This window comes from Peromyscus leucopus, chromosome 13 (assembly GCF_004664715.2).
Source record: "Peromyscus leucopus breed LL Stock chromosome 13, UCI_PerLeu_2.1, whole genome shotgun sequence".
In the NCBI taxonomy this organism is placed as follows: domain Eukaryota; kingdom Metazoa; phylum Chordata; class Mammalia; order Rodentia; family Cricetidae; genus Peromyscus; species Peromyscus leucopus.
This window is the reverse complement of record NC_051074.1, coordinates 29,859,798-29,875,483: the sequence shown is the minus strand read 5'-3', so window position 1 is coordinate 29,875,483 and position 15,686 is coordinate 29,859,798. Positions and strand designations below refer to the sequence as shown.

At 41.6% G+C, this 15,686-nt stretch overlaps 1 protein-coding gene across 2 annotated transcripts in view; it reads left to right on the top strand.

Annotated features, from left to right (window-relative positions):
* Window positions 1-15,686, top strand: part of Daw1 (dynein assembly factor with WD repeats 1) — a 43,326-nt gene that overhangs the window by 14,816 nt on the left and 12,824 nt on the right. For both annotated transcript variants that reach the window (XM_028874103.2, XM_037210202.1), the window contains exons 3-8: window positions 366-510; window positions 2,145-2,203; window positions 3,157-3,279; window positions 9,790-9,889; window positions 10,925-11,032; window positions 13,372-13,478. In XM_028874103.2, coding sequence (XP_028729936.2) covers window positions 366-510; window positions 2,145-2,203; window positions 3,157-3,279; window positions 9,790-9,889; window positions 10,925-11,032; window positions 13,372-13,478 — 642 coding nt within the window. The remainder of the gene's footprint in view (window positions 1-365; window positions 511-2,144; window positions 2,204-3,156; window positions 3,280-9,789; window positions 9,890-10,924; window positions 11,033-13,371; window positions 13,479-15,686) is intronic.

The following is a 15,686-nucleotide window of genomic DNA, read 5'->3' as shown; positions in this document are numbered from 1 at the left end:
GCCTATACTTCCTGCCTGGCCACTGGCCAATCAGTGTTTTATTTATTGACCAATCAGAGCAACAGATTTGACATACAGACCATCCCACAGCAATTCAAAGAAGTCACAAGCTTTGGTCTTGAACTTTTTTCTACCAGAAAACAAGAGTGTTCTGGTTCTGCCTCCACCTCCCCAGAGTAGCACAGTGATTACTTGCACTTGTACTGTGCATCCAACTTTTGGGGATTCAAACTTAGGTCTTCATGCCTGTGTAGTATGCACCTTTACCCACCAAGCCATGTCCCCCCAGCTCAAAATGATGGATTTCTTCATGTTGTGAGCATAGATGCACATTTGACATGCAAATGTTTTGGGGTGAATTTCAGTACTGATGTCAACACCTTAGTAGAAGAGATCCAGAAAGTGGAGCCTCTGATCACAGTGTCTCGAACACAGCAAGTCAGACTCCTGGTCCAGCGGCTGCAGGAGAAACTTAGGCAGCATTGTGACCACAACTTCTACTTGTTCAAGGTAAGTAGTGCTTAGGGACACCAGGACCATGGCTGTTATCTGCTAAAGTTATGGTTAGGGACACTAGGAAGGACAACTTGGGTACATTACTGATTTCTCTTACAAGTGAGATCTTTCCTTAAAACACGTTTAGTTCCTTCCTTCCTTCCTCCTTCCCTCCCTCCCTCCCTCCCTCCCTCCCTCCCTTCCTTCCTTCTCTTCTTTCTTTTTTTTCAAGAAGTGGTTTCTCTGTGAAACAGTCCCAGCTGTCCTGGAACTCTCTTTGTAGACCAGGCTAGTCTGGAACTCACAGAGATCCACCTGTCCCTGACTTCTGAGTGCAGGGATTAAAAGTGTGCGCCACCACCACCACCCAACTAGTTTTTTTTTTCTAGTAAAGTACTTGCTTGTGGTTTTAGTGTTCTGCCTGCATTTGGCCAAGTATTTGTTGAAAGAATGAATGAAGTTCACAATGCTAACTTCTTGAGATGCTCAATAAGGATTTGCAGTGAATTTATTTCCCTTTTTAATTGAATTATTAAGATTATTTTCTAGTTACAGTACTTCTAAGAAGTTGTATTTCATGATATATCAACATTTCCTATTTTCAGCTATATCATGAACAAAACTACAAGCTAGTGAATTATTAACTAAATGTAGTATAAATATGCTTTTTTCTTTGTTAGTTTCTGACTAAATTAGAAATATAACAATTGTATCTGTGTAATTACTTAAGAACAGCTTTTTAAATTAAATTTAAAAAATTGTTCTAAGATTGCTTCATGTTACACTGACTTTATGTTTTGAAGTATTATTATTATTATTATTATTATTATTATTATTATTATAACAGACATTCTTTATATTTTGTGTTCATTGGTTCTACCTGATATGTCCAGGTTCTCCTTGGTTCTTATCCATTCAAGTTCCCAGAAAGTAAAGCTTTTCATGCTTTGTTTTTTTTTTCTACAGCAGGTGGCACTGTTTAATTACAAATATAAGCTGTGTAACTACCTTGCCCTTGTGAGTTCTCATGTAAGGGAACATACTTGATAGCCAAAAAAGGAACCTATTAGTAGTTGTACTCTGGAAGCAGACATATCTGAGGCTGACTAACCCTAGCTAACCCTTCAACTTATAAGTTATTCAATTACTGTATTTCGTCAATGAACATCCACTAACTGATAGATAATGTAGGGATTTCAGGATAAATGAGGCATTCCAACTTGAAGACAGTTTTAGGATTAAAAAAAGAACAATGAATTGTAAAGTGTATTTGAAACATTTAAGGTTTTTTCTTATGTACACTGTTCAAACATCCATAGGAAACCATATGCAGCATGTACAAGACAATGTCACAAAAAAGTGCCGTTTAGAATCTTCGTTGGTAGCCATAGTTTATCTCAACAGTAAATTGGTATTGATGGGAAGTAAAGAGTCAATTACTTTTCACAATTATCTATGGCTATTGAGAGTATGGTTTGTCTTTATCGGAGACACACTGCTGTTTTATTACTCGTTTGGTTGACTGCTGGATCTTGTCCATTTACCACATATATTTAAGAATACATCAAATGTCACCATTTTTTGAAGTGCAAATGGATACATTTAATTTGGTGTGAGTCCACAATAAACGGTGTTTCCTTCTATTGAAGGTTCTCAGAGCACACATATTGCCGTTGACCAATGTGGCGCTCAACAAAGCAGGCTCCTGGTAAGGTCCCCTTGCTCCTTTTAACTTGTAGCAAGCCAAGGATGAACATTCCCGAGGGGTTCTCAAGTAGTTCAGTTAGTTACAGAACTAATGTGCCCATCTCCTGGATTGTCTGACCCTGATGACCACAGAGGAAAGCGCTTGTTACCATGGCTGTAGCCCAAGTTCTCTGTGCGTTTGTGTAATTTTGTGTGAGAGGTGTCATCGAGAACTACAGCTGAGACCAAGAAGACTCACATCACTGGGCACCTGCATCTTTGCCTGGGCTGTAGGAGCTGCCAATCAGGGGCAGCACTGTGCCTGATGCAGCACTGTGACTGATTGGCATGTGTTCGTTCAGAGTGGGCCTGTCCTGTCTAGCTCTGTTTTGGTGTATGACGCTTAGAACCACCAAGGCTGTGTTCAGAAAATTTGAGATAAAAGGATCATTTTGGTACACAGACATGCAAATATGTCTTATCCGTCTGCTATGATTACTGTCATAAAGCAGCTCAGATTAAATGACTCTCAAATAGAAACACATTTTGATATTGCAGAATATAATGACAGGGGTGTGTAGAGTGCAGGGAAGAGAGGGCCAATAGTAATGTCAAAAGCTATAATCTGAACAACCGGGAGCATAGTCCTACTCACAATGAAGATGTGCAGTTTCGCAAAAGTTTTACAAGTCATTATAGCACACACTTTAATTGTATAAGAGTATGTATTATAGGAATAGAGCTGGAAGGTTTACTTTTCTATTTAGTGATATTTTAAATTAAAGGATTTGCAAACTGTTCTTTGTTTTGAATGTATGATTTCCAATATTAAAAGCATACTAAAGGATGGTAAAGGGGTTATTATCCAGTGGGGAGAAAACAAAACCAAAACCAAAACATAAAACCCAGCGAGGTATCGATGAGTGCAATGCCTGTTATTTTTATCATGCAATGTGCTCATATTCCCTGTGCTAGCTTCATCACAGGAAGCTATGATCGGACGTGCAAGGTGTGGGACACTGCATCTGGAGAGGAGCTGCACACGCTGGAGGGCCACAGGAACGTGGTTTATGCCATAGCCTTCAACAATCCTTACGGGTATGTTCATTCCATCCCCTCACTCCTTCGTCATTCCTGTATTCATCCTGCCACCTACTGCTTGACAAGGGAAGAAGACAGGACTAAGATTTATTGAGTTTCTGCCATGTTCCTTGGAAGCCTTTCCAAGTCTCTTTTAATGTTTATTGCCTCTGGGATAGGCATCAGTTTTACAAAATGTTGGAAGCTGAAGTGCCCTTCCCAGGATCACAGTGTAGAGACTCAGCTGAAGTTTGAAATTCCCGAGAAGTGGCTCTTATTGACGTTCAGCACTGTGCTCATGGCTCTGGAGAATATGACATGCATCAACTGTATAACATGGTTTCTTTCACTTTTAAGTGAATATTCAGTCTTGTGGGGCAGAAAAAATATGTGTATAGTAATATGCTAAAGAAACAGTGTCAAGAACAATGGCTGCCCCTTTCAGGCCAACCTCTGGCCAGCTGACTCAGCAATTCTGTTTTCACCCATGTTTCTGATGCCCATGCCACTGTGAGTGTTTGTAGCCACAAAGCCACCTACCCGTCACTGTCTTTGACTCTCCTGTGGTGAGAGTCTGGTCTTCTCAAGAGGTCATTGTATGTCCACACACCTAGGCTTTCAACCATCCTTGTGGAAATTACTATGGAATCTAATTGAACAAGTTATCAAAATAATTAAAAAATATTACCTAAACTAATGAGGTGCAAAGACGAAAAGAGGGTTTCTGTCTTCTATGAGAGCAGTAAGAGAAATGTTTGAGAAAGTTCTTCCCGATGAAGTTCTGAGTAAGAGCCAATGGAATTTGTCCTTCTAGTGTATTTAAATTCTTCAAATTTCTCATCCTCTTTAAAATCTTAAAATATATGTTCAATTTTTAAAATTTCATATATATAAAATTATATAGATAGATATAGATAAAGATAAAGATATAGATATAGATATAGATATAGATATAGATATAGATATAGATATAGATATAGATATAGATATAGATAAAGATATAGACAGATAGATACACACGCACCCAGATGCCAAAGTGCGTATGTGGTGGCCAGAGGATATTTCACTTCCCTTCTTTTACCACATAGGGACCAAGAGATGAGTCTCATCTCAGGTCGGGCAGCAGGCACCTTTACTCCCAACCATCTCTCAAGCTCCTCCTCATCCCATTTGAAAGAAAACAAAGCTAGGAATTGTGGGGATTCAGTCAGATTTCTGTAACCCAGGTGATCCATTTGCTGACCCTGAGCCAGTTAAGTGAGTTCAGAGACCTTGGTTTTCCGTCATAAGGGTGCCACGTGGGTGTATACATTTGAGTAAAATTTCAAAAATCAGACTTTTCTTTCACAATGGACCCCTTACAATGACTTTTTCCATTAGTGAAAATGGTTTGAGGAATATGATTTATTTATGATCTCACCATCATGACAACAACAAAATGGTAAATGGTTAAAGGGCTAAGAGGAGGAAACCAAGGAGATTCCTCCTGGTTTGGGTGTCTTAAGGTGACTCACATAAAGCTGAACCCTGAAGGTGGAAGCCTGGTGACTAATACCAGGGGAGGGGCAGTAGCCCCTTGGGCTTTTATATTGGCGATTCACCAACAGCCCAGCAAGCCGCTGGTCTGTCTCTGAAGGGACTGTTTCCCAAAGAGGGGTGCAAGGCTGAGGTCAGCATGCTGGGTGGAGGCACACTTTACCCTGCAGGGCTGGACTGCTCACAGAGGCTTGTGAATACAGGAATGGAACAGTAAAAAAATGCTTCTGACAAAGATTGTTCTGGCAGACTGAAGGGTCAAAGGGACATGTGAGGAGGCAGGGGATCAGCCCTCACAGTGCTTGGCGCCTTCTTTGACAGAGCTGCAGAGGGAGACAATGGAGTCTGCAAGACTGTTTGCATTTAGACTAGACTTTTTTTAATTATTATTTTTAAATATTTTTATTTTATAAATAATTTTATTTTACATATCAGCCACGGATTTCCCTGTCCTCCCTCATCCCACCCCCCAGCCTTCCCCCCCAGTCCACCCCCCATTCCCACCTCCTCCAAGGCAAGTGCATGAGCTGGCTTTTTAGAACCTGGGGCCTATACTGAGTCATTTTGTTCAGCCTTGGTGTAGGGAGGAGGGGACTGGACCTGCCTCAACTGAATCTACTAGGCTGGGCTGACTCCCAGGAGAGACTAGACATTTTGCATCACAGTTAAAACAATCAACATGTGGGCTTCTAGTGCCATTATATCTTTTAAAATACATTCCCAAAATACATTAATTAGGATGGCACAAACAACTTAAATTGGTATTGTAAACTGATAAACTATGCAGAAGAATTAACTTTGATGCATACATTTTTTACATTATAGAGAATAATAATTTTTATAGTACCATATTAAACTAATCTGTAGCAATAAAAATCTTTTATTGAAATTAAATTAATACCTTTAAAATACTGATACAGTGTTTAATTTTACTAAATGTTCCTTAGTAGTCTATTTAACAGGCATGATACTCTTGTGTGAACAAAGTTTTCTGGAGAGAGGCATATATTCCGGTTGTTCTATTGAAGTCTACCCATGCCTCTGAAGAAAATTCACATGTCAAATTATGAAAATAGTCATTCCAGACTGATGATTTATTTATGAGCTAGAGCAGAGTTTTCCATTGCACCTCACTGCATTTTGGTTTCAGAGAAATGAATTTGAGATAGCTATCAAAGAATAAGATGGCATGTGTGTGTGTGTGTGTGTGTGTGTGTGTGTGTGTGTGTTGCTCACTTAGTGTTTGTGTGTTTTTATAAAGTAAAGGGTAAGTTTTGGCTCAAAAGTGTAATTATTAAAACACTGAACCTATAAGACATAAAGACATAGAGAACAGTTTGCCATGGAGTACAAATTGACTAAGAGACAATGGCAGCTTGAGACTTATGTGTTTGAAGGGCAGGAAGGCCAGCAAAATGGACTGAGGTAACTCACAAGTCTTTGAGGTCATGCTGAACAGACATTGAAAGGCAGCAGAAGTGAAAGTAAAATGCCTTGATGTCTTGGACCAGATGCCATGTGTTTTAGTTGGGGTTTCTATTGCTGTGAAGAGACACCATGACCATGGCAACTCTTATTGATAAGTTTTTTGCACCCCAATAAACCTCTCCGCCGATGCAGCAATCCAAATCAGACCAAATTAGACCGAATTAGAAACAGGGTAAAGCGTTCCCGGGTGATTCTCTGGCCCCAAGAGAGGAGGTGGGGATGAGAGAACGAAAACCACATGTCTGTTTTCTGGGATGTAGCTTAAATACCCGGTGGGAGTGGTCTTGAGCCTCTCTCGGGGAGGAGCTGTGTCTGGCGGGCTTTGAAGAGGCAGGAAAGAGATGGGTGGGGGGAACTGAGATGGCTTTTCCACCAGAACATTCCAGACCTTTTGGGTATAGGATGCCAGGGTGCCAGGGACTTCGGTGGAGCTTCCACCCAAACACTTATAAAGGAAAATATTTAATTGAGGTGGTGGCTTACAGTTTCACAAGTTCAGTTCATTTTCATCCTGGTGGGACATGGCAGCATGCAGGCAGACATGGTGCTAGAAAGGTAACTGAGAGTTCTCCATCTTTCAGCCAACAGGAAGTGGTCTAAAACACTGGGTGGTATCTTGAGCGTATGTGAGGCTTCCAAGCCCACCGCCATAATGCCTCACTTCCTCAAACAAGACCACACCCATGCAAGGACACACCTCAAATAGTGGCACTCCCCTGGGTGGCCATTTTGTTTCAAATCACCACGTCACAGGAGGAGCTCTTTTGAGACTCTGGAACCTGACCAGCCTAGATTGTCAGGAAGCTTTTGGGCATTCTGTGGGTGTTCACCAGGATGAGCTACCCTGGAGCATCCACAGAAAGTCCTTGCTTCCTTTAGTCAAGAGTGATTGCAGGTACACTGAGCGGGTAGCCTGGGACCAGAGGAAAAAGGCAAGATATCAATGTTGTCTGGACAAATGTAAGTTCTATGCCTGTCCTGGGCATTTATAACTTTCTTTAGTATATGTGACTTGGACCTTATGGCCCAGTCCTTATGCTTCTGAAAAAAAATGAATCTTCAGCAAGATAAATATGTAATGATAATGTAGGGACTGAGTGATATAGTTCAGTGGTAGAACACTTGTCCAGCATAGGCAAGAGCCTGGGTTTGGAAAAGAAAAATGAAAACACCAGAGAAACAAAAGAAAACAAATATTTTAGATTCTTTTTTTAAAAAGATTTTATATATATATATATTATTATACAATGTTCTGCCTGCATACATGCCTACATGCCAGAAGAGGACACCAGATCTCATCATAGATGGTTGTGAGCCTCCATGTGATTGCTGGGAATTGAACTCAGGGCCTCTGGAAGAACAGCCAGTGATTTTAACCACTGAGTCATCTCTCCAGACAGTTAGATTCTTAATAAAATAAAATAAAATGCCAGGTATGAAGGTGCACATCTGGAGTCACTCAGGAGGCGAAGACAAGAGAATCTTCGGACTGAGGCCAGTCTGGACTGTGTAATGAGACCCTGTCTGAGGCAAACCCAACCCAACCCAACCAAACCACTGCAACAAATAATCCCACCGGGTGGACAAGACTTTCTGAAAAGGGTAAATAAATATGGATTGTGGGTGAAATGAAAGATTTCAGTGCTAAGATGGAGGGACAATGAGGCTAACCTATTTATACCCTTTGAGTAAGGACAATAGCCCTGTCCTAAAGTCAACACAGCCTTTTGTTTGAAAAAGACCCAAGTCTCTCTCTCTCTCTCTCTCTCTCTCTCTCTCTCTCTCTCTCTCTCTCTCTCTCTCTCTCTCTCTCTCAGTCTCTCTCTCTCTCTCTCTCTCTCTCTCTCTCTCTCTCTCTCTCTCTCTCTCTCTCTCTCTCTCTGCAAGTGCATGCATGTGAATACAGTACCTGTGGAGACCAGAGAGGGCACTGGATCTCCTAGAACTGGAGTGTAGGCAATTATGAGCCACTTGATATTGGTGCTGGGAATCAAACTCAGGTCCTCTCCAAGGACAGTGCAGACTCTTAACTCTTGTGCTGTCTCTCCTGCTCCAATATGTGGCTTTCTCGTGTGGGTTCTGGGCCTTGAACTCAGGACTTCATGCTTGTGAAGCAAGAAGTTGACCAATTGAACCATTTCTTCTGCCCACAGTATTCTAGTCTTTGAGTCTATCCTCTGAAAATGCCTCTGCAACAGGATTAATTTGGTGTTATTTTCTCAAGGAATCACTGAAGTCCAACTTCTCAAGATCTTATCAACGACTTGCTTTCCTAGACTTATCTCTCTGACTTTCCCCCTTTAAAATTTAGTGTTTCCCTTCTGCATACCTACAATAGAGTTTTTCTATGTCCATATAGCTAAGATTACATATTATTGAAATTCATATAGCTAATTTTTCCTTTATATACTTTTATTGGTTCTTTGTGGATTTTACATCATGTATTCAGAGTCCATTTATCTCCCTCCACTGCAAATCAAAACTAAATTTAAAAGAAAAACCCAAAACCAAACAAAACGAAAACAAAAAACAGAAGAAGAATCTTGTCATGGAAGCTGTAGTGTGGCTCATTGAGACACACAGTTTACTCTTTAGTCTATTCATCTTTACTTGTAAGTGTTCATTACCATGAATCATTAGTCTGGCTCAATTCCTCTGGTTTCTACTACACCACCAATAATGGGATCTCACTGGGGCTCCTCTTGGATATCCTGTTGTCCTGTGTCATGGAGATCCTGCTGTTTTGGATCTGTAGGCTCATTTCCTTCACCTGCTCCAACAGTTCATAGATTTGGTGGATGTTGTGGTAGGCCAACTCATAGCCCTTGTTCTGGGCCTAAGCGGTAGCTGGGTTGGTCAGCTCTCTAGCTTTCCCTCGTTGTGGTCACTACCCTGGTGAGCTCCAGCATTGCCTCAGCCAGCTCACCCAATGAAGCCTGCAGCAAGGAGTGGGGGGCAGTTTTCCTGCTCTCAGGCCCTCAGGTCTAGGTCCCCCTCGCTCATATTGCTAGACCCAGCTCTACTATTTGTCCCTCTCTCCCGATTGCTGTAGGGGGCATACAGGGGGGGGGGGCAGGGTCAGTTTTCCTCCTCTCAAGCCCTCTGGGCTGGCTCACCTGTGCTACCACCAACAGGTTTAGCGCTACTGTGCTGCCCAGATGGGATGCAGGGATCGCTCACCCGTGTAGCTGGTGTGGGACAGGACTAGTTCTCTCACTCTTTTCTGAAGTTACATTGTTCTTATGTTAATTGTTTAATTGCAAAAATATATTCATACCTCTAATGAGATGTCTTTGACACCCATGCATATGAGTTGATACCTTTAGAAATCAGACCTTGACTTTGTAATTCACCGGAGCAAGCAGGAAACTGCTTCTTATTTTAACAGTGCAGTGTATGCCCAAGTAGGATGATAGCCGCATGTCAGCATGTCTAGTCTCAGTTCAGGGTATCGTGCAATGTGGCCAAATTTGTTTCTAAAATCCAGACCTTTAAAATTCGCAGTGACAAAATTGCCACTGGGTCCTTTGACAAGACCTGTAAACTCTGGAGTGCAGAGTCGGGAAAGTGTTACCACACCTTCAGGGGCCACACGGCAGAGATCGTGAGTACAGTTGACATTCTGAAGACTCCTTTACGTTCCTCTTCCCCTTCTTTTTAGGACTCCATAGTGAGAGTGAAGGTTATTTTTATATTGAGTTTTCAAACCTTGACCCAGTATTTTTAGTCTGCATGGATTGTCCATGTAATTCCCACCACTTAAGATTTAATCATTCACAGATACGTTTAGGGTAGCCTGCAATGACTATAAGCAGCCATGTGATGTGACTGGCATCTAAGTGTGATGAGCAGACCTCTTCTCTGGTTTTCATTTGCTTATCATTAGAGAAATGACTCCATGAGGGTTGATGAGGTTATCACAGGAGCTGTAAGATAACTTCTGGGAACCCTGTTGAATGTGTAGGCTGCGTATGCCCGAGGCAGTGATGCTCCCAGTGCCTTCAGCTGAATGGTAATGACAGACCAGGAGACAAGGCAGAGGTCTCAAGGACATGGAAGGTTTCCTGGGACGAGGATGGGATGGCAAGTGAGGAAGAAAGCTGAAAGTATTCGGGAATTGTAACCAGACACAGACTAAGCTGGTGGTGAAGTTATAGTCATAGGCACAGTTGCTAATGGGAAGACCAAAGGCATGGGTCTGGGAGTACTAGAAAGACTGCCTGCAGAAAGGCCATCCAGGACATGGAATTGACAAAGTGAGCCAGAAATCACAGTTAATCACTGAAAGGCATTCTCAGTAGGACTGTGATCACAGCTACAAAGACACAGACAGCCCCTAGCATGAAATTCACAGGAGATGGTCTGTGCTTTGGCTCTCATTGTTCTGTGTTCTGGAAGCTGTAAAGGGAATCTGTGACAGAGCAGGTGACAGGAGAGGAACAAGGCCTCTCTTTAGTAGGAGATTGCTCAGGATTCTACCTGGAGCCAACAGGTTTCCCACTCTGATGGCTTGGTGTGTTCTTACACAAACCATTAAACCGACATCTGCTAAGGTAATTGCAAGAGTTTCAAAGCATTATTAAGAGTCTGAAACATCCTGTTTCTAAAGCTCCCCCCCCCCCCGTTTCATTTGTTGTAGGTGTGTTTATCATTCAACCCACAAAGTACAGTGGTTGCTACTGGAAGTATGGATACCACGGCCAAATTATGGGACATTCAGAATGGAGAGGAAGTGGTCACTCTAACAGTAGGTCCATATTGTAAATAAGCCTGTCGTCTGTGTTGATTATTAGTTGTATTTTGTTATGGAGTGAAGAATATGTTAGAGGAAGTTTTTGAGTCACTGGTGTTTAAACTGTGAGAGATCCTATAGTTAGTTGGTTTTCTGACTATTGGGTCAGACTCACGTAAAGGTAGAGAAACCAGCCTAGCTTTTGTTTTTTATTATGTGAATCACATAATCTTAGCATCCCTTGTCTATCTGACTGAAAGGGAATGGGTAGGGGCTGTTCCTATTTGAAGACACACCATCGAAGAACCACACCAGAAGATTCTTTTCGAGATTGTGGTTCATGCTCTCCCTCTCCTTTCATGTCCCGCTTCAAATTCTTCTGAGTTACACAGAAAGACAAGGGACTGGATGGAAGCAGAAAGAGCAAAGGGCATGACACACAGATGGGATGCCGATGGGTTTCTGTCTTGCCTGTCACCGCCTCATGTTTGACACTTTCCCAGGACCTGTCACCCTCCACTTAGTCCCACCCATCTCAAGTGTCCACAAGTGAAATAAATGTAGCTCCCTATTATAATGAGTAGGAACCATTAGATGGTGGTCCTAGTTTGCTTGTTCTTTTACAAGTGTAAGTGAATTTTCAAAACAAACCGGACAAACACAAACAGAATACTTTCTCTAAGAAAATTAAAAGTAGACTAAAACAAGAGGGGAAAAAAATCATCATTTAAAAAGTCTGTGAGTTTGAGGCCAGCCTGGGCTACCAAGTGAGCTCTAGAAAAGGCGCAAAGCTACGCAGAGAAACCCTGTCTTGAAAAAAAAAGTTATCCTAATAGCTTTTCTTTTTTAAATCTGAAAACCTAACATTATTAACATCAGCATGGGACAGAATTTCTTGATTGCATTTTCTTTCAGGAAAACTTCGTTTTAGTTGATGTCTGTGGTTTCAATATATATTCCTGCTCTTGTCTCTGCTGGGCCTGTTTGGCACACCGAGGCCTGCTATCCACGTGTGCCTGCATACCCATCTGCTGGTGGAAAGGAGCCTGTGTGCATGCCCCAAATTCAGATGCTCAGCTATGTTTCATCTTGTCAGTCAGTCAATTTGTAGATGAGATTTTTAAACTATTCTACTATCCACAAATATACTCAAGGGCTGAGTAGGTACTCAGTGGGTAAATCCCTCTGAGTAAGCCTGAGACACTGAGTTCGGATTCCTTGTATTCATGTATAAGTCAGGTGTGGTGACGCAGACATGTATCCCCAGTGCCTGGGATGGTAGAAACAGATGGGTCCTGGCCAGCCAGCCCAGTCTAACAGTCAGCTCTAGGTCTAGTGAGAGACTCAGTCTCAAAAATACTAAAGTGAATAGTGAGGGAGAAAGATACATGAGGTTGACCTCTGGCCTCCACAGGCAAGTGCACCCACAAACATGCACATATACATACATCACAGACAGACAGACAGACAGACAGACAGACACACACACACACACACACACACACATACACAGGGTGGGTGGTGGTAATCCTAGCAGTTCAGAGGTTAAGACAAGAGGATTGTGTGTTCAAGGATACAGTGCAGAAGCAAAACGAAACAAAGTGAATAGAAATAAAGGTATTTAATCGTATGTATTTACTGAAATAATTGGGAAAATGATGATCATATTGCAAACAAGATCCGCTTTCCAGATTCTCAGAATTTGCTGTAGGAGGAACTTCTTCACAGGGTCTCATACAGTGGGCTCCTCAGCTCTAGCCTGTGAAAAAGGAAAGTCAGGTCATGGGCAGCTGCCTATCATCGACCAGTTGCCATCACACTACCATAGAAGTTTCTCTCTTTTTAAAGTTACTAGATTATCCTGTCTACTGTCGTCCCCCTCCACTCATTATTATCATGACTACCCAAAGACAACTCTTCTAGCCTTCCCAGGACAATGGGAAAGACCTCTTCTAGTTTCTCCAAGCACATTCTTTTATTTTTAAAATAACCCAGTTCCTGTCCCATCACGTTTTCATTGTCCTGCAATGAACCCAGTTGAAGGGTGCAAGACAATGAACTTTGCTGACTTACTGTGCGCATCACCAAATTCTCATCTCTCAACCTCCTTGTCACCCTGCAGAGAAAGCTGTGCACATGCATAGCCCTTCCTACCCCAGCCCAGCCTAGCCCAGCGCCCCACCCTGCCCTGCCCAGCCCAGTCCAGCCCAGCCTAGTCGGATTTCCTGTGTCTCCCCATACATTTTTCTTTTCTCCCATCTTTTGGATGATACTGTACTCTTATCTACACATATTCTTATCTGAGTGCTCTTATCTACACATGTGTATGACTGTATCTGTTTTTTTTCCCCCAGGGTCATTTGGCAGAAATCATTTCCTTGTCATTTGACACCTCAGGAGACAGAATTATCACAGGGTCCTTTGACCACACAGTTGTAGTATGGGATGCCAGTACTGGAAGGTAATTTTCTAGATATTTTTGACCTGTGACAGAGCTTAAGAAGATTCTGTGTTACACATTAACTTAGCCTTGCCTAAGGAGTTTGTGACTTAAATTCTGCAATCTCATAGTTGAATTTTTAAAAATGTGTTTTAGTAATTTTCCTACATGGATGGATGAGCACCACAAATGTGTCTGGCACTTTCCTGCTTGAAAGCCACTGTGTAGGTGCTAGGAACTAAACCCGGGTCCTCTGCAAGAGCAGCAAGTGCTCTTGACCATGAGTCATCTCCCTAATCTTCAGAGTTGGTTCTTTGGTGGTTTGGAACCACAAAATAAGGGATTTCCCACAACTTTGGGCAACATGAAAGGAGAAAGTTAGGAAGAGCTTGGTTACGTAGCTGTTATTAGTCTCATGTACTATATAATGAAGTTTCAATGACATCTTATTATGGTAAGGCTGAATATCATGAATTAAAACTTGTAGTTAATTCCTAAACTTAATTTAGCCCAGGGACTTCAATTTTCTTTCTAAAGGTTGTTAGTCTTACTTGTCAAGAGTTAGCTAAATAAGCATATTTGTATTGGAAAGCTCCATTCTTGAACTCCAAATTTGGATAGAGGGGTTCATTACCCAAGAGCATGAATGAAGAAAGGGCCTTGCAACCATTTGATGCACTGCTTCTGAACACCCATGGCTCTGTGGGATCCAATAATATGCTTTCATTCATTCATTCATTCATTCATTCATGCAGTCATTCATAAATTAGTTAGAATAAATTATTGTTGGAGTCAGAGTCCCATATAGCTCAAGCTGGCCTCAAACTCACTTTGTAGCTGTGGGTGACCTTGAACTTCTGATCTCCATCCTTCCATTTTTTGAATGCTGATATTATAGTCGTGTGCCACCACACTTGATTCATGTAGTACTGGGGCTTATTAAACCCAGAGTGTTCTTCATGGTAAGAAAGCAAGCACTCGGCCATCCGGGCTACCTTCCCAGCTGTACTCATTGATTTTAAGACCATTTCTAGAGTTTGAGACTATCTTTATGAGCCATTATCCAGCCTTTTCTGAAATGTTACTTTAAAGTTATAGTTTTCAAAATTTATTTTAATTGTACATATTTATATGTACAGTGTGATAATTCAATATATGTATAAAGTGTTAAGTGATGAAAATAGAGTAGTTAACATCTCCATCTCCTTCAATACTTTTTTCAAAGTCATACTAATATATATATGATAATTGTACATCTTTATGGGGTACAGTGTAGTATGTGAATACATGATACAATATATTTCTGATCAAAACAAAGACTGTCTGGGGCTGGAATAAGGCAGACACAATCATATTTTCTTTGTAAACAAAGATTTATTTTTATTTAATGTATATGAGTGTTTTTGCATTCATGTACGTATATGCACCACATGCCTGTCTGATGCCCAGGGAGGCTTGGAGAGGACATTGGATCCTCTGGAACTTGTTACAGGTGGTTGTGAGTTGCCATATGGATGTTGGGAACTGAATGTGAATCTTCTGGGTACAGTGAGTGCTCTTTACTGTTGAGCCATCTCTCCAGCCTCAGTCATATTATCTTTGGTTGCTTAAAACTTATGTGTATTTTTACTGAAATTAAGTGTTCTCTTTTTGAGTAGCAGCGAAACTATTTTTGTTTCATTATAAAGAATGTAATTTTGCAAATACTAAAATTTAGTTCACACATTGGGGTTTGACCGTGTGTGCGTGTGCTGTAGTAAAACACCCATGGTAGCTAGTTTTTATTGTTAACCTGACACAACCCAGGACAGTGGTTCTCAACCTTCCTAATGCTGTGACCATTAAGTACAGTTCCTCATGTTGTGGTGACCCCCATCATAAAATTATTTTCATTGCTACTTCATGACTATAATTGTGCTACTTTTCTGAATCATCATGTAAATATTTTTGGAGATGGAGGTTTGCCAAAGGGGTTGTGACCCACAGGTTGAGAACCATTGGCTTAGAGTCACCTGAGAAGAGAGACTTCAAGTGAGAAATCATTTTGATAAGGATGGCCTATGGACATGTCTGTGGGAGATTCATGTTGAATGTTCATTGAAGTAGGAAGACCCACCCTGGATGTGGGCGGCACCGCTTCCTGGTCTGGGCCCTAAACTGTGTTAAGAATGAAGAAAGCCAGCTGCACAGAAGCAGCACCGAGCAGGCAGCATGGGGTGGGGGGTGTTC